The sequence below is a fragment of the Amborella trichopoda genome, chromosome 8, assembly GCF_054954075.1.
Source record: "Amborella trichopoda isolate Santa Cruz 75 chromosome 8, AtrichopodaSantaCruz75HAP2 v2.0, whole genome shotgun sequence".
Classification (NCBI taxonomy): domain Eukaryota; kingdom Viridiplantae; phylum Streptophyta; class Magnoliopsida; order Amborellales; family Amborellaceae; genus Amborella; species Amborella trichopoda.
The window spans coordinates 8,509,844-8,534,093 of NC_142343.1; the positions used below are offsets into that span (position 1 = coordinate 8,509,844).

Below are 24,250 nucleotides of genomic sequence, written 5' to 3' on the forward strand. Positions count from 1 at the left end.
TAAAAAAGAACTTTTAGCAATTGTCCATTGTGTTTCAAAATTCCAAAGTGATATTTTAAATCAACAGTTTCTTATACGCACTGACTGCAAAGCAGCCAAGGATATTCTGCAAAAAGATGTTCAAAATTTAGTTTCTAAACAAATATTTGCTCGATGGCAAGCGATATTATCCGCTTTTGATTTTTCTATCGAACACCTTCCCGGGTCTTCAAATTCCTTACCTGATTTTTTAACCCGTGAATTTTTGCAGGGGGGCAACACTAACACAAACGACGAATCACCCTTATCCCTTACTCTACAATTGTTCACCGAAAATCAGAATAATACTACTATTACACCTCCACCTTATTATCCAATGGGTTTTCGAGGTACTTCTCGCCGAGATAAACAACCCATGCAAAATATTGTTCCATATGAGAGGGAACCATCGCCTTTGACAATACGGTCACCCTCACAGTCACCTATTCACCAAATTACATACCCAGAAGCACATGCTTCTACTCCTAGATATTCACCAGCTCAATCCAAAACCACTTCCATACCTAATACATCCAGATCTGCATACATTGAAAGAGCCTATTTAATGGATATCACCATAGAGGAACACCATATTCATACAGACCCCATTAAACTTGCACCTCTGTATCTGATAAACCATCTTAACCCTACCAATGGGGTAAAGACCAGAGAATATTTCGAAGCTATACTCATGGAAACAGGATCTATCTCTGTTGTCCATTACTATCAGCAAAATACCAGAATAATTGCCTATTCTAAGGTCCAAATAAAAAAGCTTCTTTCTTATGATGAGTGGGGTTGCAATCCCGCCCAGGGAAAGAAATTGCACAACCCAGATTTTTCATACAAATATTTCAAATATGTTGAGTATATAGAAGCCTGACACAAATTTTTTTACTATCAAAATCCAAACAACACACATAGCTGGTATCTTCAATTCCGGCTACCTATTTTTGAAAGATTCCCCACATGGTTTTTAAACTGGTTCTTAGTGTGGGGTTCAATTTCTTTGATACTACCTCCTGCTTTCAAAAACCTGCAGGAACAACTTGTGCAATATAATAATAGTGACAATATGGTTGACACTCACTTATACTTCATGGCCTTATATCAGCTCCCATGGATAATGAAATGGGATTACACCATCTCTGTCAAAAATACCAATGACTATACCTATATTCCTCGGTTGGGGAAAACCATTTCTGTTAAGTGGTGGGACATTTTCCAAATGGATCTCACTGCGACCACACCAAAAAGAATACCCCCACCAATACCTAAATACCAAGCAAATCCAAATACTACAAACACCTCTTTTGACTTTCCAACCTACCTTCGCAACATGTTGCAAACCAATCCCAATGCATCAAAAGAAGAATTAGAAAAACAAATGAAGGAAATCTTCGCCGAAGCTGGAAGAAAACCAGTCTCTTCCGAAGAAACAGTACAATCCTCCCCTCTTCACACCAATAGATACCTCCAATTGAGTGAAGATGACCCAGAAGAAGAAGATCCGGAAGAAGATGATCCAGACGAGTTCAGCCAGAGACCATAAAAGTCTCGATCATCATCTCAAGTCTCTATCATCATCACCATCACCAGCAATAATTCAAGAAGATAATATTCTCCATCAACAAAGCTTCATACAAGACAAGAAAGACTGTTCAAAGATTCCAGGCACTGTACCCACCGACATATAAGACAAAAGACATGGCCACATCACCGACAAAAAGAACTATTCCAGATGCTTCACTGTAGCCACCTGCACAAAAAACAGAAAAGACATTGTAGCAATAATCATAAAAGACAAAAGGGACACTGCTCCCAGATGCCACTTTTTTAATTTTTTGTTTTTATCGAGGCCACCTCAGCTCCTTTAAGTCATCTCGGTCCTTTCTTTTGCCTCTTTGGGTCCCCTCAGTCCTGTCCTTTACCTCTCTGAGTCACCTCAAGCACCGGTTCACTTTATTCTTTGCTTAGAAGGGAAGCAACCTCCCTTCTCCTTCCTCTATAAAAAGGCCAGAGGCCTCTCATTTGAAGCAGGGTCTCCCGCTTCCCCTCTCAGCCCATCTGATCTGCTCTACTCTGCTCTGCTCTGCTCTTCTCTGCTCTTCTCTGCTTTGCTTCTCTTCTTCAGAAGCCTCTTCACTTCTTCTTCTGCTTCTCCTTCTCAAGCTTTCTAAGCTTCAACCTGTTTCTCTGTCTCTCTGTTTTTGGGCTCGAAGTACTTTACCAACAAGAGCTATCCTGACCTTCATAGCTCTCGTGTTCAAACATATCACCAGGTTTTATCCTATACTCTCACCTATTTGAAATATTTATGTGTGACTTATTTGAAATATCAGTTATGTGAAATATCAATATGTGTGACTGCAATATCAATACTCTCCCTTCCTACTGTCACACATATTCATAAAACAATTAGCCAAAATATAACCAAAGCACATTAAACAAAGTTATTGAATCTTCTTTCCCCGTATGACCTTTCCCTATATGGCCTTACCATATACTGTGGGATATATTCATACCTTAAAACCATGTAGTGTGGTACCTGGGTTTTCTTAATTCATCGCTTTTACCTGTTTGACAAGCTTTTGTGATCTTGGAAGTACACGCAATTGAGGGAGAATATATTGGTCATCGGTTTCACAAGTCACGAAGTGTCCATCTGTTCGGCATTTGGATTCTCATGTCTTACACCATGAAGAAAATATATTATTCATCTCATTATTTCAAATATCATAATTTCGATTCTCCCACTGATCTTTAGCGTTTCTATGCTACTACCAAGTCTCTCTATATATCCCTTCATTTCGAAGAAACCCAGATGCTTTTATAGGTATTGTATTTCTTCTTCTTTCTACTATTTCCAAATCGAATAATCTTCACATAGAGTCTATTATCTTGCTAACTATGCATTACATCTCTTTGAAGTTGTACTATAATAAACCATAGTCATGGCACATTATAAAACCTTCTAAAATGAGCCTTAAAGGTCTCCATAATTAGGAATTCAAGGATGTACCGTAATATGCCACACCTTTTAATTTATTGCAGCATAGAACATAAGCATCCCATGATAAAAATATGAAATCTATCAACTCATAAAAAGTTTATCTCTGAATCCTTTTGATTATTGAAATAGACTCAAAAATATAAAATAATGCTCAGTTCTATCCCTAAATCGTACCATATAGTGAGTCTTCATTTCAAACACATTTAGGTCACAATGCAATTTTCTCAACAGAAAATCACGTTGAGTACCTCTCAATAAAAAATTGTTTCTCTCAATTCTCAAAGAATTTCTTCCTGACATCTCTGGTGTTGAAAACTAGACTCAAAATCAAATCACAACATCATAGTTTGAATCCCAAATAATATGTTTCTTCAGAAAAATAAATAAGTGACATTCACGTCACAAAATAAATCATACTGCAGAATTCCAAGATGAACACTATCTAGTAAAATTGTTTTTTCTATCTACTCTCATGGAGTTTCTATTTCAATCCAATATTGTTTGAAATTAGACACACAATGATAACACACACACACACATATATATATATCTACAAGCCTCATATGACTTTGTTAAGTAGGCTTGATAAATATAGTTATTCATACCTCAATAAAGAACATATCATATTACAGAAAATTCAGGATGGCCTCTCTTCAATCTAAAATTTTTATTCCTCTCTTCCCATAGATATTTCTCTTTCAAATAAATTTTATTATAAAATAGACTCAGAATGGAAGTCTAAAAGTTTCGTGTGGATCAGAAAACATTTTGTTAAGTATAGAAATAAAATCATGACTTCCAAGTCATGGAAATAGTTTTCTCTGCAGAAAATAGCACTTGCGTACCCTTCAATAAATTGATCATATCTTTCAAACCACAAGGAATTTCTTGATGAAACGTTTTTTTCTTGAAAGTCGACTCAATTTCATGAGTTGTAGTAAAATTTCAAAAAAAAATAACATGATATGATTGGTGGGAAAAATCACATAATTCAATAGACATTTCTTGGATTTTGCAAGGTCATAACTGACACCCTTCATTAATGATTTCATAACTCTCAATTCCCTTAGGGTCTCCCGCTGAAATTTTTCAAGTAGATCCTAATCTTAAAGACACAAAATATCACTGAAGTATGTAATAGAAAAATACATCATTATCTTATTCATATCACTACTCCAAAATAGCCTAGAATACTCATTATGCAGAGTGTCTTTTCAGTGTTTGACTATTTCAATAATTCTTAACCGTGTGTGTATTTCTTGACTACAAAGGTCATTAGCTTTCTTATATCTCATTCCCAAGCTACATCTAAACTCAATAAAGAGAAAAGACAACTAATGACATCAAATATCAATTGCTCTGATACCAAATAAATAAAGACCTATGTGATCTTTTACCGGGGAATACATTTTTTTTTTTTTTTTCTTCACTCATTTCTTTTGGCAAAAGATCACTTACATGTGGTCTTTATTATAATAAGATAAATTTCAAAATAAAATTAACATAACATTAAAACCAAGATCTTAATAACTTGATGCCATTGAAACAACTATGCACTATGCTTGAGAAAAAAAGATAAGATTGCAAGAAACAAATGAAGAGTGTTGGAGATTACCTCCACCGGGCTTATTACACCCCACATCGAGTCACCATCATCCGATGGCGCAGGATAAACGCTCTAGTTTCAATCTCGAATCGGGAATGAAAATTTTGGCCAAGCCACACCAATGGAACGTGAACCCCTTTAATCACAAGATCAAACTCTAGGTGAATTCTCTTAGCAACCTACTTTGAGAGAGATGGATTCTCTTTTTGCTACACCCTAAAACCCTTAGTCATAAATCCATATTTGAGAGATAGGAGAGAAGAACTTCATAACCAAACCCTTAGGTTCTTTCACAATGCGGGAGAAAGAGATCAAACATAAGAGAGACAAACATTTTTAACAGAGAGAGATATAAAGATAAGGTGCAGAGATTTTTTGGTAAAGGCAATCCATTTTTATAGGCTTTGAATAAGATTAGGGTTTCTTAGGGTTTTTTTTGGCTTGCCTCTTCTTGTGATATTGAACATAAACTGTCGATTAAGGGTGACTTGTGGGGTGAGAGATCTGAGTCATCCATTTCATAGATAGGACATCAATATTATGGAAGGTACATAAACCATTATCCCCCTTTCCTAAACCATTTTATCATCAATAGAAATTAAATAAATTAAATCTAATCAAAATATTGTGCATACCATAAAATAAAATAAATCTACTCAATCTTTCCACAAAGATATATCAAGTCAATATTTTATCAATATCTTCCAACCATATGACCATATGCCATATCACCAAAAAATATGAAAAAGACTAAGGGTGGGGCGTGCCACCCAAGGGAGGCACTCATGGGCCTCACCTTTTAAAAATATGGTGAGCCTATGTGCACAATAGGCCCCCATGATATTTTTATATATTTAAAATTAATAAAAAGGGTTTTAAAGTGGTATTTGAATATTTAAACAATTGTAAAGTCAATATTTTTTATTTTATAAATCCAAAAATTATAAATAAAATATTTAGAGGTTCATAAAAATTCAAATAATAATCTTAAAGTAATTTTCATCATAAAACAAATACAATTAAATTAATTTGATGGGGAAAAAGATCCATATGGTTTAGGAATCAACAATCATGGGGTACTCCACCTTCAACTGTGGAATACAGACCACGCTTGCTTTATCATACCGACTCAGTATTTCCCATGACCCACAGTCCAAGCAGGGGCTCATTAGTGGGTCACCAAAGTCCAGTCGACGAGCCAAGGGATCGCAATCCAAGTCTGTGGATTTCAGGTCCTCCCCTAGAGACCAGTCAAGGTCACCTAGACCTAATGCCACCACAGCTCCTATGGTGCATAGGGGTATCTCTCGCACATGCATACACTTCACCTTAAAAGGTGGATTTCTGGCTTTCCTGAACGATCTATCGATATTCATGCCGTGCGATGAGACATAGATGAGGCTTTGGCCCCATCTCTGTCAGCCACCATCACATACAAGGGTCACACATCCATCAGCTCACTCATCCGGGCATATTCTCCGACCTCATAAAGGGCTAACTCATTAGAACCCTTCTCAGTTTGTTCTTTATGCCCAAGTAACAAGGGTTTTTCCCAATCAACTGGCCTAGATCATCAAACACAATTCGATATCTGCAAACATCGTTTGCTTTGTATGGCCCATATGCGACCATACTCCCACAGAGTTCATGTTCCACTCTATCATTTCATTTTACAAGCACTCATAAAGCCTTTAAAGGCCACATGAACCCAACAAAGTCGACTTCAAATGAATCCTGCGCTTAAATTTTGCTCAGTTTTATTTATCTTGAGTTTTTAATTTGGTCCTTTTCATTTTTTTATAGTTGATATATCTTCATTTGCGTATTTTTTTTATTGATGAATTGTGATGAAGATTTATTAAGTAATAAGGCCGATGTATAGCCCTGTATTGTTTTTTATGAATAATAAAATGCATTTTTAATTTTAAAAAAGGTGAATTGATTTGGATTCCTGTATTTTAAATTCAATTTTCTAAAATTCCCATATTTCAAAATTCAATCTTCTAAAACAAAGAAAAAAGAGATAAACATAAAAATAATTAAAGAGATAAATATGAACAAAGAGGAAAATATAAAAAAAATTAGAAAGATGAAAGAGATAAATATAAATGAAAAAGAAATCTTCTAAAATAGAGAAAAAAGAGATAAACAAACGTAAGAGAGATGAAGATATAAATATAAATGAAAAGGAATCTTTTAAAATAGGGAGAGATAAACATAAAAAAAATTTAGTGATATAAACGAAAAAGGAATCTTCTAAAATAGAAAAAGAACAAATAAATATAATAAGAATTAAAGAGAGAAAGATACAAATATAAATGAAAAGAGAATCTTTTAAAATAAAGAAAGAAGAGATAAACATAAAAAAAAATTAGAGATATATAAACGAAAATATAATCTTCTAAAATAGAGAAAGAAAAGATAAACATAAAAAGAATTAGAGAGATGAAAGATATAAATATAAGAGTAATGATCCTATAGGACCCTCCTCCACCCATGTGTGTAGGACTCTAAACGATCTCTAGAATAGAAAAGTTATCACATGAACCTTATTTCGTATTTGAATTTTCATTTTTTTTTCTAAAAATTCAAATCACTTAAAATTTAGACCTAGATTTTATTCATCAAGGAGCACCTAATAAAAATATTAAAATATAAATTGACCAAATTGCCTTCAAAACGTTTCGATGGTATTTTGGTTCATTTATATTTTTCGAATTATTTTTTTACTATTTTTATTAGATTCTAATATTTTTTAATAATAAACCCATTTATATTTTTCGAATTATTTTTTACTATTTTTATTAGATTCTAATATTTTTTAATAATAACCTTCAAAACTTCAAATGATTTGGATTTGTATAAAAAAATGAAAATTCAAATACGAAATGAGATCGTTACCATTGGATTGGGCCAAGATGATGGAATTGAAAGAGTCCAATTATTTATCCAATTATTTATTATATGTATGTAGGTCATTCTTGCTTATCAAAAATGTCAAAAAATCGTAAACCACATATATTTCAATCACGGAGCAAATTAGTATCATAATTCACTGCTGATTTCAATCCGGCTCTTCATTCTCAACTGTATATAAACAAATAGTGAAAATCAAACATTTAAAAATGGCGTGTGGAAATGACATATGAATTATATTATATTTTCCGACATGGATGGTGGAAAAGCGAAGAATGGTTCCTACGCTTGAGTGACGGTGGTCAGGCTGTTGCTGGGTGAATCAAGGGTTACATCCCAACGAATAAAAAGTAAAAAAATAAATAAAAGCGAGTAAAAAAGTAAAATTTCCTAAAATTAATAAAATAATAAAGAAACACAAAAAAGGATAGGGGCTATCTTCCCCACAAAATTACCCAAAAAAAATTTAAATAAAAAATTAATTTCCTAATTAATTAAATATTTAAATGAAAAAAAATATGATTCTAAACTTTAGCTAACAAATACAACAAAAGAAACATATTACCAAGTAATTTTATTTAGCAAACCTTCAACAAAAAAACATAACAATTTCATTAATCAAACATTCAAGTAAGAAAGCAGTACAACAAGATTAAAGTATTTTAAGCAAAAAAATTAAAAATAAATAATAATAAATAAATACTATATATATATATATATATATATATATAATGCTTCTGTGAGCCAATGGCTCACAAGAAAAAATGAGCCCAATGGTCCAGATTGAATATGGCCCGATCTAACAATCATGGATGCCCGATAGTGTTTGAATTTTAAATTTTTTTTCTACAAATTCAAATCATTTGAAATTTTAGATGTGTGTTGATAAAAAATAGGTAAATATTTAAAAAATATTAAAAAAATATTTTACATAAAAAAAAATGACCAAAATACCTCCATAAATTTTCGGAGGCATTTTGGTCATTTTTAATTTTACGGATTATTTTTTTATTTTTTTTTTAGGTATGGCTTGATGAGAAGAATATTCACCTAAAATTTTAAGTGATTTAGATTTGTAAAAATAAAATAAAATTCAAATATTTTCAATCGTCAGATCGGCCTAGATTCAATATAAACTATTAGGCTAATATTATTATATGAGCTGGTGGGCTCACCTTAACATCTTTCGATATGTTTATATACATGTTTCTACTTTTCATACAAGAGAGAGGAAAAAAGATCGAGAGAAACAAAACCCTTTAGATAGCAAGAAAGGTTATTGGGTTGCTGAATTGAAGGTGATTTAAGGTGCAGTCGACTTGAGAAAGAATTGAATTGAAGGTGATTTAAGGTGCAGTTGCCTCGAGAAAGGAAGTCCCTAGATAATAATAGGGTTTATACAATTGAAAGTATGTGGGGAGCTGAGTTTGGCGTTTAAAATGACGTGGCTAATCGAAATCTTTTAAAAACTTCAGGGAAAATTATGTAAATGTTTGTTTTATTTTTTTTTATTACCGAAACATTCAATAGTTATGTTTTTCAACTTCATAACAAAAAAAAAAGACTATTTTACCTATTTTGGAATTTTCAAAAACTAAAATGAGACGTATTTAGGTTTTTCAAAAACTGAAATGAAGCTTATTTTGGTTTTTGAAAAACCTAAATTGAGCCCGTCTTTTTAACACCTTCCAGTCTCTCAATGTGCTTTGGAGCTCGCTATCCACTTTGCATTTTTTTCTTCTCTTACTCTTACCTCTCTCACTAGAAATCCCAAAATTTCGGTTTTTGCATAATTTTAATTTTGGCAGCAATTTTCAAATTTCGTGTTTTCAATTTTAATTTGGGCCGAAAAAATTTAAATTTCGGTTTTTGAAAAACAGGAAATAGTAGTTTCTGTTTTTTTTAAAAAAATTTATAAAGTTAAAAAAGAAACATATCTATAATAATGGAAACTATTAGGTATTTTCATAATAATAGAAAATAAAACAGATATTTATGTAATTTTCTTAAAACTTTATATTAATCGGTGGAGTTTCGTGTTTAAAATCAAATGCCTAATCGAAATCATGTAGAAACTTCATCTTTACTGACGGAGCTTATGTAATTAATGAGGTTATGAAATAGAAAGTTATAATGTTCATTAATATTTTATAAAGTAAAAAAAAAAAATTAAATCGGTATACCACTTTAGTCTCCTCCAATATCCTAATATATTCTCTCATCCAATGGAATTACCAATTTTTTATGTTAACCTTACAAATTAGCTAGAAATTATATAGAGATATGTTTGAAAGGCTTGTACCAAAAAAAAATATCTGAAAACAAAAAGTAGCTTATTCTAAAGCTTGTCATACTAAAAGTATGTGATTCCAAATTAAAGGCAAAAAGCACACAAAAGGTTTGACAAGTTCATATGTCCCATCCCCTTAAATTTATTTTCCTTTTTTTATGCACTTAAATTTGAACAATATGTTAGTGAAATTTCTATTTATATTTCATTTTACTAAAGTGAACAAATATAGGTGCAAAAAATAAAAACAATGGTCAAAACTAGTAATCCCCAACGTCATTTTTTGGGGTGGACGATCTACCCCACCAATTCAAGTTTTAAAACACTGTAGTACCATTCATGTCAATGTGAAATGCGTTATTTGTTGCCACCATATTGTAGACTTCCTTCTAATTTAATTTTATCTATAAATTATAATACATTGGATCACACTATCCCAATACATTGTAGGACACACTGAACTATACTCAACCTGAGACCATATTCCAGCCCTAAACAGTCCAAGAAATATGCCAAAGATCCAAAATATCCGATTTTTTGAAGCCAAATATCCTTTAAAATCTCAAATCCTTAACTTTAGAAACCAAAGCACCCAAAACAGGCAAGTTCTTAGAGAGTGAATTATCATCAACATCATTAGAGCCTTTTCCCAACTAATAGGGGTTGGCTATACGAATCCTAGTCCGTCATTATGATCTATCTACTTCCAACCTAGTCTTTTTAGGCATACCCCTTCCTAGAGAGTGAATATTATAATATGGAAAAAGGTTATATAGAATCGAGGCTCTAAGCAATCAAATTTGAGCCTACCTAAAAAATTTAACTAATACAGGTTGTTTTGATACCCAAATATCTTCAAATTGATCATCTCGACATCAAGATGCATGGATATGAGAAAAAAATGGATTTCAAGTTTTGGAAATAGTGCATTTTCTAACGCATTTTTGGACCATCAATTTTCAAGATTTGCAAGTTTTCATCGATATGTCGATCTACACTATTTTTGAAGCTTTAAACTTTATAAATAAATTTTAAGGCTATCACAAAGATTTCCAATATTGAAACCATATTTCTCGACACTATTTGAAGGTACGCTCTAATTTGATTGTTTAAAGCCAAGCTCTATACAAATCACACCCTTATAATATTTGTCAGAACAATATCTTTTATATCAAAATTGGTAAAAAAAAATTCAAATCCTAGAAAAATCTCTGGTGGTACTGCACATGGGTGCCCAGGTTCATTCTTTCTATTCTACTTTATTTTCTTTATTTTGTTTTATTTTATTACTTTCTCTTAAATTTTATCATTATTTGGTTTTATTATTTCGGTAGTTATGTTATTCGTGTTTTCTTTTATTTTTGTTTCTTTCAGATTTTATATTACCTAAGCCAAAAGAATAGGTCTTAATGGTTGATAAATCCTGAAGGATGAATACAATGATTAGCCACAAATGAAGTGTTTACTGAGAAAGTTGGGAGGCAAAAGATTAATTCCCCCGGATTTGCTATTAAATGGAGTAAAAATCTAGAGTACAATAAAGCTATAAGGTGTGGATTAGGATAGGTCGGCCTCCTGGCATCCTTTTGTAATTCTCCCGCTGTTAGGATTCACTAAAAAATCAAAATAAAAAATTTAAAGATTTCGAAAATAATGGGAACGAGTTTTGTGAAAAACTTGGAAATGAAAGGCAGACCATTATACTATGCATGTAATGAAGTAGGGTGCGGTTTGTATAGAGCCGAGGCTTTAAACAATCAAATTAAAGCCCACCTTCAAATAGTATCGAGAAATGTGGTTTTAATATTGAAAATTGTGCGATAGCTTTAAAATATATTTTCATATTTAATTATAAAATTTAAAGCTTCAAAAATAACGTAGATTGAGTAGATCTATCGACACTTGAAAATCTTGAAGATTAACGGTCCAAAAATACATTACATTATACATTTTCAAAACTTGAAATCCTTTTTTTTTTCTCATATTCATGCATCTTGATGTCAAGATGATCAATTTCAGAATATTTTAGCATCAAAACAACCTCTTCCAGTAAAATTTTGAGGTGTTGGCTCTATATAAACTTTTTTAAAAATGCATTACATTATACATTTTTAAAACTTTAAATCCATTTTTTTTCTCATACCCATACATCTTGATATCGAGATGATGAAGTTTAGAATATTTGAGCATCAAAACAATCTCTTCCAATAAAATTTTTGAGGTGGGTTTTAATTTGATTGTTTATAACCTCGGCTCTATATAAACTTTTCCCAATGAAGAAATGAAAGAGAATGAAGAAAATGCCTACTTGGGATGGGCTCTAATTACATCAGAAAATATCAATTTTTAATTTAAAAAATTAGTTTTCCTATGAAATACCGAATTCGTTTTTATGGCCACGTTTAACCATTATTTGACTGCTATTTGTACAAGGAGCGGTCAGATAGGAAATGATAGTATGATCCATGATGACCATTGGGAAGTTATGGTGGTAAGTATAATCCAATCAATGGACTGTAGTATACATATAGTCGTGCATTATCACAAAGCATGACCCAGCTGGTAGGATCTCTCACAGTTTTAGTATATAGACAACACCAGCTTTTCGTGACTCGCTCGAGTCTACTCAGACTCGTATGTTACTCAGATTCGCCTGTGGAACTTATTAAGGAACAAGTGAGGCCGAGTGTGGGCGAGTTCCACGACAACTTGTCTCACTCTTATTAAAGAGGAAACTATAAAATAAATAAATGTAAAAATTTGGAACGACACTACCATATAACTTATTATTTGTTTTTTTGGATGATTTCATAATTTTTATGATGATTTGGAAACTTTTATATTTCTTTATTTTTTCATTTTCAAAAATATTCAAGATCTAAATCAAAAATTTCAATAACTATCTTTTATAGATTTTTTTCATCTTTTTATACCTCGAATGATGTCTACGGATTCTTTAATGTTCTTCCTTATTTTTAACCTTTTGTTTTTCTTTTTTCCTTTTTTGTGTTGTGCAGAAATCAGCCGGCCGAGTCCACTTAGACTCGACCAAGTTACTCGGTTCCTCAAAAGGTGAGTCCCTTAACCGAGTCGAGTTTCCGTGCATTGGTGTACACAAACTTGGCCTTAAATGTCTGTAAGGCCTAAAGCTCTATAAGAGAAAACAAAAGCACCTTGAAAAGGCACTTTGTTAACGAGCCCGTCTAGCTCAGTTGGTAGAGCGCAAGGCCCTTAACCTTGCGGTCGTGGGTTTCAAACCCGACGGTGGGCGCATTGATATAAGATAAAAAGGCGCCAAAATATACCTAAAAACAAAAAAACATGGTCCCACAGGCAAAATAAAATTGAGTTTGTTCCGTTTTTTTATATTATATAGGAAGTCTAAAAATCAAAATAAGAATTGAAAATTTCAATAAAAAAAAATTTTCAAAAAACGGGGGAAAACACAAAAGTTTGATATTAGAAATTGTTTTGGCGATTCATAAATAGGTGCAAAAATATACATAAAAAAAAAAAAAAATGATCCCAGGCAAAATAAAAGGGACTTGTACTTTTATAGGAAGTCTAAAAATCAAAATAAGAATTGAAAATTTCAATAAAAAAAATATCTAAAAATGGGTGAAAACACAAAAGTTTGATATTAGAAATTGTTTTGGCGATTCATAAGTATTTATTAGAAATTTGTAGATTAATGTGAAAGAAAATTAAGTGACTTAAAAATCAAAATAAGAATAGAAAATTTCAATAAAAAAAATTTTCCGAAAAATGGCAGAAAACACAAAAGTTTGATATTAGAAATTGTTTTGGCGATTCATAAATATTTATTAGAAATTTGAAGATTTAATGTGAAAGAAACATTTTGGGACAAATAAGAACAAACAAATCGAGGATTTTTTATTTTGAGTAAAACATTCCCAAAAATTGAGACTCAATCTGTTCTAATTTACTTTTTGAACCCAACTAATTGTTATGGAGGTCTCCAATACTAACATTTTGAATCAAACTAGAGAAGATTAAATATGAAATGAGAAAGATATTATAAGAAAAGCAGATTGGATTTTTAGACTAAAAAATGGCAAGATTTTTATGGAAAAAAAAAATCTCTCCTAAATGCAACTTTTGATTAAAATAATGATTAGGGATTGATTTTTATTAAAATGAATCACAATGGGGGTAAGAAATAGATTTTTTTTTGGGTAGTCCAACAATGAATGGATCTTCTATCCGTGATAGGAATTGAACTTAAGATTACCCAGGATAAGAATTGAATTTAAGATTTCATGATGTGGCACGGCTCGATCCTAACCACCTAACCTTAAACCCATTCCTATAGTTCGAGATAGATTATTGGTTGAAAAAAGACAAAAGTAAAGAAGAACATTGTTATGCATTTTTTGCTTGGAATGGGAGAACAAGGCAATTCGCCCGAGTCCATGCGAGAATCGGTCCGGTACCCACTTATTCCATGTCTGCTTTTTGTCAATGAGATGCTGCTAGTCTCTGCTGCTCAACAACAATAACAAAGGATTTCATCCTTATAATAGATTTGTTGGGCCTTTCAAATGGAGTCTAATGCTTCGGTTTAGTGGCTCCTAGCACCAGTGGTGCGCCTAGTTTTTTTTTTGTTTTTTTGTTTATTTTGGGGTGGGAATGTTATCCGGTCAAAAGATCAAGAGAAGGTGAATGTATTTTAATTATGGGTGCAGTTGGCGTATGGATGCATCCGCAGCTATAGAGGTAAGGTGCATGTTCAAATTTTATCATGGTATATAATTTTGATGTAAAATGTTCTTAGGATTATCTTAAAATCTATTTTATATCTAATTATAAATTTAAAAATTTTTAAAATGGTTAAAATCAAATAGATCTATAAACATATGAATCGTGAAAATAGAAAGTGTAGATAATATGTTGTAAAATGCACTATCGAAGTGTTTTTCAACATTAAAACTACCTTTTTCAATGGATTTTTGAGGTGCATCCGTAGTTCTATATTATAACGTTGCATCCTTATATAAACTTTTTCCTTTAATTATTTATTTGTAAGGTTTGTAAAAAGGCGACCTCCTTATAGAGTAAGGCACCTCTTAAACTTTGCTGGGAGATATAGTTAAGGTGTCAAAGACCTTATGATAACTTTGAATTTTATTTTTATCCCTAATTATGAATTTTAAAATTTAAAAAATGGTATAGATCGAGTAGATCTATAAACACCTAAAAATCTTAAAAATAAGCAGTCCAAATAACTTGTTAAAATATGCACTATTTTTAGGACTTCATATTTCTCTTTCTAAATCTCCACACATCTCGAGGTCGAGATGATCAATTTAATGTTTATCCAATGTTGAAATACTCTCTTCTAGATAATTTTCTAGGCTCACTTCACGTTAATAATATAAGGTTGTAACCTTATATAAATGTTTTTTTTATTTATTTATATTTTTTTGGATGAGTTTTATATTAGGTGCTGGATATAGTTCTGGAGTTGAAACCTTATGATTGCTTGAACATTTATTTTCATCCTTGATTATGAAATTAAAAATTTTAAATATGATGAATCTTGCGCAAATCTATAAATATTTGAAAATCTTGAAAATAGGTGTCCAAACAACTTGCCACAAGACCCATTATTTTTACAACTTGAAATTTTTGTTTTCTTCGTATCCATACATCTTTGAGTCGAGATCATCAATAAAGAGTGTTCCAAATTGGGTTACTTGTTTCAGGTGGATTTTTTGGTAGATCTTTCAGAGAGATATGGGTATGATGCACATAAGGTCCTGGGACGGATGACTAAGTTCAAGGTCACTGATTATTTACATAGTACCCTACAATGGCGATCCCTCCCCCTACCTCTGGTGCTCCTATAAGTGCCTGGAAGGAGATAGAGTCTTATATGATTCCTCTTCAGCCTTGTGAAGACCAATTGGTACTGGATCCACCCCTGGAGCAGGTATTTTTCTATTACAAGTGCTTCGGAATTCATCGCAACCAATTTTCAAGGCACTTTGGTCCTCTCCATCTCATCTCAGAGCAAAGTGGTTCACTTGACCGGCCTTCGACCTGTGGCTCCCAATCTCCTAGTTTTAGCCTCTTACAATCTAGGGGGTGTCACTTGAATCTCCTTGTTCATTGTGCCTCCAGGAGGAGGAAATTACTAATCACATTATCATGTAGTGTTCATTTTCACAAGTTTTGTGGAGGTCCATTATCTGAGATGTGGAAAGCACCTGTTGCTTGAGCATTCCACTGCTCAAATGCCTGGGGGATGGATAAAATTTCGATTCAAATCAGAGGGTATGCATAATGTTTGGCTAACTATTTTCTCGACTATAGTTTCGTGCTTGTGGATGGATCGAAACTATCGAACGCATGAAGGCAGGAGAACTTCCAGAGAACAACTGCTGCGACAAATTATCGACTTGGTAAGCTCAATTGCCAGTGCAAAGCAGTGGTCTTTTCATGGCTCAAAGAAGAATATTATTGAGGACATAAGGATCCCATGGCGAGAAGTAGGCCTAAAACTCTACTGGGAGGTGAGATGGGTGCTTCCCAGGTTGGTCATTTTAAGCTAAATATTGATGCCTTTTCGCTTCAGAACCCAGTGATGCTGGTTGTGGCGGAATCTTGAGAAATGATATGGGTGGCTTTACCGCAGCATTCGCAGTCCCTTTGGGCTCTGCCACAAACAACGTTGCTGAATTCAAGGCCCTTAACCTTGGTTCTTCCCTGGGTAAAGATCTCAATTGCTTCCCACTCCTGATCGAGAGCGACTCGAAGTTGCTGGTTCAGTCCATTAAGAAAGAAAGCAATCCTCCATGGAAGTTTCATATCCTTGCTGGCAATTGTGTTTCAAAGCTCGACTTTCCTAGTGGTTTACAATGGGAGATCGTGCACACTTTCACAGTGGCAAACGTGGTTGTTAAGGACCCCGTTTTTGTGCGGCCAAGCCTGCATTTGTAGAAATGCGGGCCTCTTTTGAAATGGATTTTAAGACTTAATTTTTAAGGACATGTAATCTCTAACATTGAGATCATGAATATGAAAAGATAATAATTTAGTAAAAGACATTTGGATCATTAGTTTCTATTGTTTTTAGATAGAACACTCACTTGCATCCATCTTTAAAATGGATGCTTTACACTTTCTGGACCGCATATGTAGAAATGTGGTCCAACCTCCATGACACAATTTTCCTGTTGTTAATGTCTTGCTAAGAAAGTTGCTACCCTAGCTGAAGGTACAGTGTGACTAGCCAAGCCACCTGATTGCTTAACTTCTTTGCTTCTATATGATGTTGCTAGTGTTACCAATGAAAGTTGTAAAATGATATGTTTTATATTTTAATAAAAACAAAGTAGGTTCTCTCAATTCCCATTGATTTACCCCAAAAAAAAAAAAAAACTTTTATGCCTTGTATGAAGTTTTCTAAGTTTTTGTTTAGCTTGTAATTGGAGAGCAAAATATTTCCTTTGCATACAAAGGAAAATTATTCATTAATGCATTACCAACAGATACCAAAAGCACATTTGATTGGTGTGAAAATATTTCTCCGGAAATATCTTTACAGTAAAATTGCCTTATACATATTTGGTAAGAGAAGAAACCATGTTAAAACAAAACCCATGGTAAAATATTTTGCCATAAAGTCAACTTTGCATGAAATATTAATAATATTTTATATAAATAATATATTAGTTTATATTATAATATAATATTAGGTAATTAATATTACTATAATATATTATACTAATATTATATATTATTTTATACTAATAATACTAGTATAATACATAATTATATCATATATTAGTTTATATATTACATCCTATTAAGTATATTATTATATTATTATATTATATATTAGTTTATATATTACATCCTATTAAATATAGTATTATATATAAATAGATTAAATAATATATTTAATATATAAATTATATTTCAATAATATTTAATATAATATAGTATTATAAATATAACATATAATATTAGTATGTTAGTATATAATATTTAACTATTATATTGTAGACTAGTTTATATATTACATCCTATTAAATATAATATTATATTATAGTATCTATACAAGAAAAGTTTATATAGAGCCGAGGCTCTAAACAATCAAATTTGAGCCTACCTCAAAATTTCACTAGAGGAGGTTGTTTTGATGCTCAAATATCTTCAAATTGATCATCTCAACATCAAGATGCATGACATGAGAAAAAAATGGATTTCAAGTTTTAGAAATAGTATATTTTGTAACACATTTTTGGACCATCAATTTTTAATATTTTCAAGTTTTCATAGATCTGTCGATCTACACTATATTTGAAGCTTTAAACTTTATAGATAAATATAAAAATATATTTTAATGCTATCACAATGATTTTCAGTTTTGAAACCACATTTCTCGACACTATTTGAAGGTAGGCTCTAATTGGATTGTTTAGAACCTAGGCTCTATACAAACCGCACCCTATTGTATATTATATATTATATATACTGTATAATAAATAATATATATTATTAATATATATTTATATTATATTATGCTATATTATATGTACTATATAATATTATTATTAATATATAGAGTTCCCTCCATTCTTGAGATAATTGTGATTAGAGCTACCAATTGTATGGATTCAACTTTATCATGCATGCTTTCCATACAGGATTAAATTTGATTCATTATATTGCATCATCATTAGTGGACATATGAGGGGTGTAATTAAATCTGTGGAGGTAATACAGGTAAATTGATCATCACAATGACTTCCTATACGTCTAGATTAACTGCACACATTTGGTTTTGCCTATATAAATGGAGATTGAGTTCATGTGAATATTGTGTTCTAAGTGTTTTAAATTATTCATGAGTTATGTTGATGAAATTTAGTCAACAGATGTCTTGTGTTTTCTTCAATCTCCAAGGTGCCCATTTGAGTGGGACTTGTTTTGGAATCAATTTGAAGTCATGTAGTAGTATTTCGGAGTGTTTGTTAGTGAGAAAATGTGTTCCATGTAACTTCATAAGCTGCTGGGAATTTGAGTAAAATGTTGTATTTTGAGTTGCAAGTGAAAATATTTGTATTTCTATACCTTGATAAAGGTCTCCATACAGTCCATATTTGTATTTATGGGTGCGGTTTGTATGGATCTGAGGCTCTAAACAATCAAAGTAGAGCTCGCCTTCAAATAGTATCGAGAAATATGTTTTTAATACTTGAAATCTTTGTGGTAGACTTAAAATATATTTTTATATCTAATTATAAAATTTAAAGCTTCAAAAATATGTATATCGAGCAGATCTATAAAAACTTGAAAATCTTGAAAATTGACTCTCTAAAAATGTATTACAAGATGCATTATTTCTAAAACTTGAAATCCTTTTTTTTCTCGTGTCCATGCATCTTGATGTTGAGATGATCAATTTGAAGTTATTTGAGCATAAAAAAAAACCTCTTTTAATGAAATTTGTGAGGTGTGCTCCAATTTGATCGTTTAGAGTCTCGGCATTATATAAACTTATTCCATTCAAGAAAAACACAGCCAAAAGATGCTAAAGTATTGAAAATAGCTGTCATTTTTAAATGATCGGGCTTTGTTTTCTCCCATATACAACAATAAGGGATGGTGTACCCTTATATAGATCACGTCATATTATCGTAGGTCGTTCCATATCAGTGCCTCAACTGATATATCTTGTTTGAATTTTTTTAAAAAAATGGCGATATAGTCCAATTATCCTCAAAATATTGGTTGTTTGTTATATATGCTTTTATTAAATCATATTAATGAATAATGAGACTCAAAAAAGAATAGTGAGATAGCTATTGTTATTATATTAGATTATATTACACTAATAATACTAATATTATATATTATATTATGTTATAGTGTATATTATATTATATATATATATATATATATTATTTATTTATTTATTTATTTATTTATTTTTTATTATTATTATATATTTATATTATATTATATGTTATATATTTGATTTATATTATCTTATATATATTATATTTTTATATTTTTTTTATTAATATATATTCGTATTATATAATATATTTTATTATATAACATATTTTGTTTGTTATATATTCACATATATTATTCAATATTTATAATAATATTTAAATATATAATAATTTAATAATAGTGAAATAGTATTTAAATAAATATAAAAATATTTTTGGTTATAATATTTAAACAATACATATATATTTAACATATTTATTAAATATATGTAAATGCCAAACAAATTACTTAACATATAAATTTCATTTCACAGTGTTTTTTTAAGAGGTAAACAAACATGGAGAAAAGAAAGTTTGTAAAAGTTTTTCTAGTAAAATGTTTACATATGTAAACATTTTTTAAAAAAAAATATTTACGTACCAACCAAACATGCCTTAGAGTGTTGGAATTGCCTCGGATCAATTTGTGAGGGACTTTCTTAGTGTGAAAACCTATACCTCTCTTTTGTCTGATTCCAACCACTGAACTTCCCAAAAAAACTACACATCTCTCTCTTTATCTCATATCACGAAGGCTAGAACACATATAGGGGTGGCAATGGACCCGGGACTCCTCGGATATACCTGATACGGGTCTAAGTATGGGTCCAACATTAAGAACCGCAAGATCAGGTTTGGGTCCAAGTCCAAAATCTAGACCCAAACACTATTTGGGTCCGGGTCCTTGTCCGGTTGAATCCGACCCATACCTATAAATTGTTGGAGACAAAATTCTTCAGGACCTTTTCGTTTGGGTGTATTAAGGATTGTATATACAATAAAAACTCGTAGTCATATTTAGCTATTAAATGACAAATCATACGGCTTGAAATCTAATAGCATGTGATTGTAACATTGTTGTCAATAACATAGGTATATGATGGTAGAAAAATGGCAAAGAAAAACAAGAAGCTCATAGTAATGGTGGCAATGACCCCAACCAAATCCGAGACCTGACGGGATAGACCCGAGACCCGATGAGTACAAATATCGGATTAACTTTTGGATCCGGGTATTCAGATTCATGTCCAAAACCTGGACCTAAATACTATTCGGGTCTAAGTCCGGATCCGACCCGTTGCCACCCCTAAGTTACACATCGAGTGGAGAAGAAAACCCTAGTGCGCCCCCGGTTCAGTTTCAAGGAAACCGAAATTTGGGGTTTTTTTCCCATGTGTCACAGAGCAACCAGCAACGTATACAAGATAAAGCAAAACAAAAAGAAAGAAAGAGAAACAGTAACGTCTTCTCCATGCATGCCGCTCTCCCCTTCACATGCGTACTGTATTGGGCACGCGTGGACGATATTCCACCCAAAATACGCACCAAGAAAATCGATGATGACCATTGCGCCCACAGTCTTTTATATTATAATTGATCAAAATACTTTTGAAATTATTTAGCCCGACAATATTCATGGAGCAGAGGATTATTTTGGTGCGTCCATCGTGACCTTCATCGATAATTATGAGGTCGAGAATATATTCAGCTGATATTAATTATTTTGGTTTGTCCATTTTGCCCTTAATCAATATTTTTGGCGTCGGGAATTTATTCGGCCGGTAAACGAGTTAGATCATGAAAAAGACTAAATTACCTTTTACATATGTAGTCATTCATGTGAGGCTAAATGTATGTTATTTTATTTTTTACTAGAGTTATATTGACTTATTTATTACAGTGAAAAATCCTTTGAGGGATTTATGGTTCTTAATGTGAAACTGTGTGTAAATGTGTGTAATTTTCAGTTTATAATGAGACAGAATTGATTTACTTTGAAGATTTAAGCTATTTTCACATTTCAGGGTTTCTACATTGTATAATAGGAAGTTTCACTTGTTCATTCAATCCAAATCAAGGAAAAAGGAAAGTTCAATTCTTTTCAAGAATAACTACATGATATTTAGAGGGAAAATTTTTATGTTTTTTGGGCTTGGATCAGCTTTTAATGCTTCTCTTATTGCACAAAACTTATATGCTTCCACCAATCCAACCATCCATTCTGAATGGACGGCTGAGAAGACCCCAATCACAATATCACGTCTCTACACTATTTTATTTTTAATTTTTTTTTATGAATTATTTTAACACCAAAATTTGGAAGTCCGCTCCTATCTTAAAATTACACTTGTAAAAATTATAAAAAAATATTCTCAATAAAATAAAATAATTAAAATACCCTTAAAAGTTTAAAAGAGCATTTTGGTTATTATACTTTATCAAAAAATTCTTCTTAATATTTTTTTTGGGTGAATTAAAATGATGCACATACTAAATCTCATATTTATATAATGAGTAATGATTTTTTAGAAACGGGTAGGATTTCAAAAAATTACCATTAAAATTAACACGGATCTTTAAAATATATATATATATATATATCCCATGATGTAGGGTGATGTGAAGTAATGTTAGGTAATTTTGTTTGGCCATTTTAGCAAAAGAGGAGGGCACCGTGGCCTATCGAGTAATTGTATAAAACGACGGGTAAAATCGTTATAACCAGCTTGCTGATGGGTATAATAGTCATTTGCCACGATCGAGATGGCAAAGGGAGAAGTTTATATGAAGTCCTGCACTCCTCGTCCTTCAAATAAACCGCTAAAAGCCTCAGCCTTCCCCCCTACGCCCATAGACTCCCAGGTCTAGTGAGAGAAAGTGGTAAATATCAGAGATTTTAGAGAGAGAAAGAAAGAAATCAAAGAGAGAGAAAGTGTCTAGACTTTGGAGAGTGGGTTAGAGAGAAAAAGAGTCTAGAGAGAGAAGCGAAAAGCTACAAAGAATACCCAAGAGAGAATTGGAACGAGACTTAGAGAGAGAGAGAGAGAGAGAGAGAGAGAGAACAAGAGAGGTGGCAAAAAAACTAGAGCGAGAGGGAGAGCCTGAAAGGAAGCAATTGAAAGAGAAAGAGGAACAGAGCCAGTCCTAGAGAGAGAATGTCGGGTGTTTGGGTATTCAGGAATGGAGTGGCGAAGCTGGTGTCGAACCCGAACGTAGAGCCACTGGATTGGCCGGAGCCGTCGTCGTCGTCGTCGTCGTCGTCGTCGCACCGGTTGGGCGGCTCGAAGAAGCGGGTGCTGTTGCACCTGCCGTCGAACCAGGTGATTGGGTGCTACGCGGAGCTGGAAGAGAGATTGAAGCAGCACGGTTGGGAGAGGTACTACCCGCTCGGCCAGAGGGCTAGGGCTGACGTCATCCAGTTCCACAGGTCGGCAGCCTCGGTGGATCTCATCACCCTTCCCAGGGACTTCTCTCACTTCAAGTCCACACACATGTTCGACATTGTTGTCAAGAATCGCTCCTTCTTCGAGGTGCAAGACCGCCCAATTTAGAGAGAGAAACAGATAGAAGAGAGAGAATGTAGTGATAACTTGTAGAGAGAGATATACATGTAGTGATCCCTTAGAAGAGCAATACAGAGGCCATTTTAGAGAGAGAGAGAGATACAGTGGCTTGTTTTCATGCTTTATAGAGAAACGAGGAATGAATAGAGAGCTTGGAAGTGAGAGAGAGTAGTTTTATTAGCTTGTTTGGGAGGATCTTCACTCTTAAAGGTGAGAGAGATTAAGGGGTGGCTATTAAAAATAGAGGTATTAATGAACACATGCAATGTCGTTAATGAATATTATGGGTAATTATAATTAAGTTTGTATTCTTAATGTGTTGTGTTATTGTTCATTTGTTTCCTTATTAGGCTACCATTCTGGTCCATTCCAAAATGGTGGTCGCAAAATGGCATTTTTCTTCTTCATTTCAGGTTTTGACTCAGTGAAAGATGACTAATAATGGGAAAATAACATTAGCTCCCTTGAAGGAAAAAGTTTATATAAGGTTAGCAACCTTATACGGTAAGGTGCACCTCAAAAATCCCAGTGGAGGGTATTTGGGTATTGGAGATCCCTCTAACTGATCATCTCGACCTTAGATGAATGGACATGAAAAAAAAAAAAAAAAAAATTCAAAGTCAAAAAAAATAGTGCATCCTGTGTAACAAGTTATCTGGACCGTCAATTTTCAAGTATTTTTTGATCTACTCAATCTATATCATTTTTTAAATTGTAAATTTTATAACTAACCATAAAAGAAGATTTTAAAGCCATCATAAAGCTTTCGACTCCAAAATGACATAAATAAATTCTTTAGGTGTTCCGTACTAGAACAGTATAAGGAGGAAACCTTATACAAATCTCACCTTTATACAAACGTCCAATTTTTCCGCTCACCCGATTGACCTATTGGCAAAGTTGTTTCGATCTTCTAATTGATCATCTCGACTTCCATATATATAAATATAAAAAATAGATATATAATTATTATTTAAATAATCTATTTCCATGTGTTTATAAATCTACGTAATTTATATGAAGATTTAAATTTTA

The 24,250-nt window shown here is 32.4% G+C and overlaps 1 protein-coding gene, 1 long non-coding RNA gene and 1 other non-coding gene across 3 annotated transcripts; all 3 read left to right on the top strand.

Moving 5' to 3' along the window:
• Nucleotides 1–13,040: 13,040 nt before the first annotated feature.
• On the top strand, nucleotides 13,041–13,114 carry TRNAK-CUU (transfer RNA lysine (anticodon CUU)). The gene has a single exon. It is a non-coding gene; the product is annotated as a tRNA-Lys (tRNA).
• Nucleotides 13,115–14,361: 1,247 nt separating this feature from the next.
• LOC148780764 (uncharacterized) lies at nucleotides 14,362–17,212 on the top strand. Its single transcript, XR_016061510.1, has 2 exons — nucleotides 14,362–14,580; nucleotides 15,570–17,212. It is a non-coding gene; the product is annotated as an uncharacterized LOC148780764 (long non-coding RNA).
• Nucleotides 17,213–22,807: 5,595 nt separating this feature from the next.
• Nucleotides 22,808–23,203, top strand: LOC18436122 (flowering-promoting factor 1). Its single transcript, XM_006846147.3, has one exon. It carries the CDS (start codon nucleotides 22,808–22,810, stop codon nucleotides 23,201–23,203), a length of 396 nt encoding a protein of 131 aa, XP_006846210.1.
• The last annotated feature ends 1,047 nt before the right edge of the window (nucleotides 23,204–24,250 follow it).

Bases quoted from the DNA above. Each gene is read 5' to 3' on its own strand.
- LOC18436122 (XM_006846147.3), top strand. From the start codon at position 22,808: ATGTCGGGTGTTTGGGTATTCAGGAATGGAGTGGCGAAGCTGGTGTCG.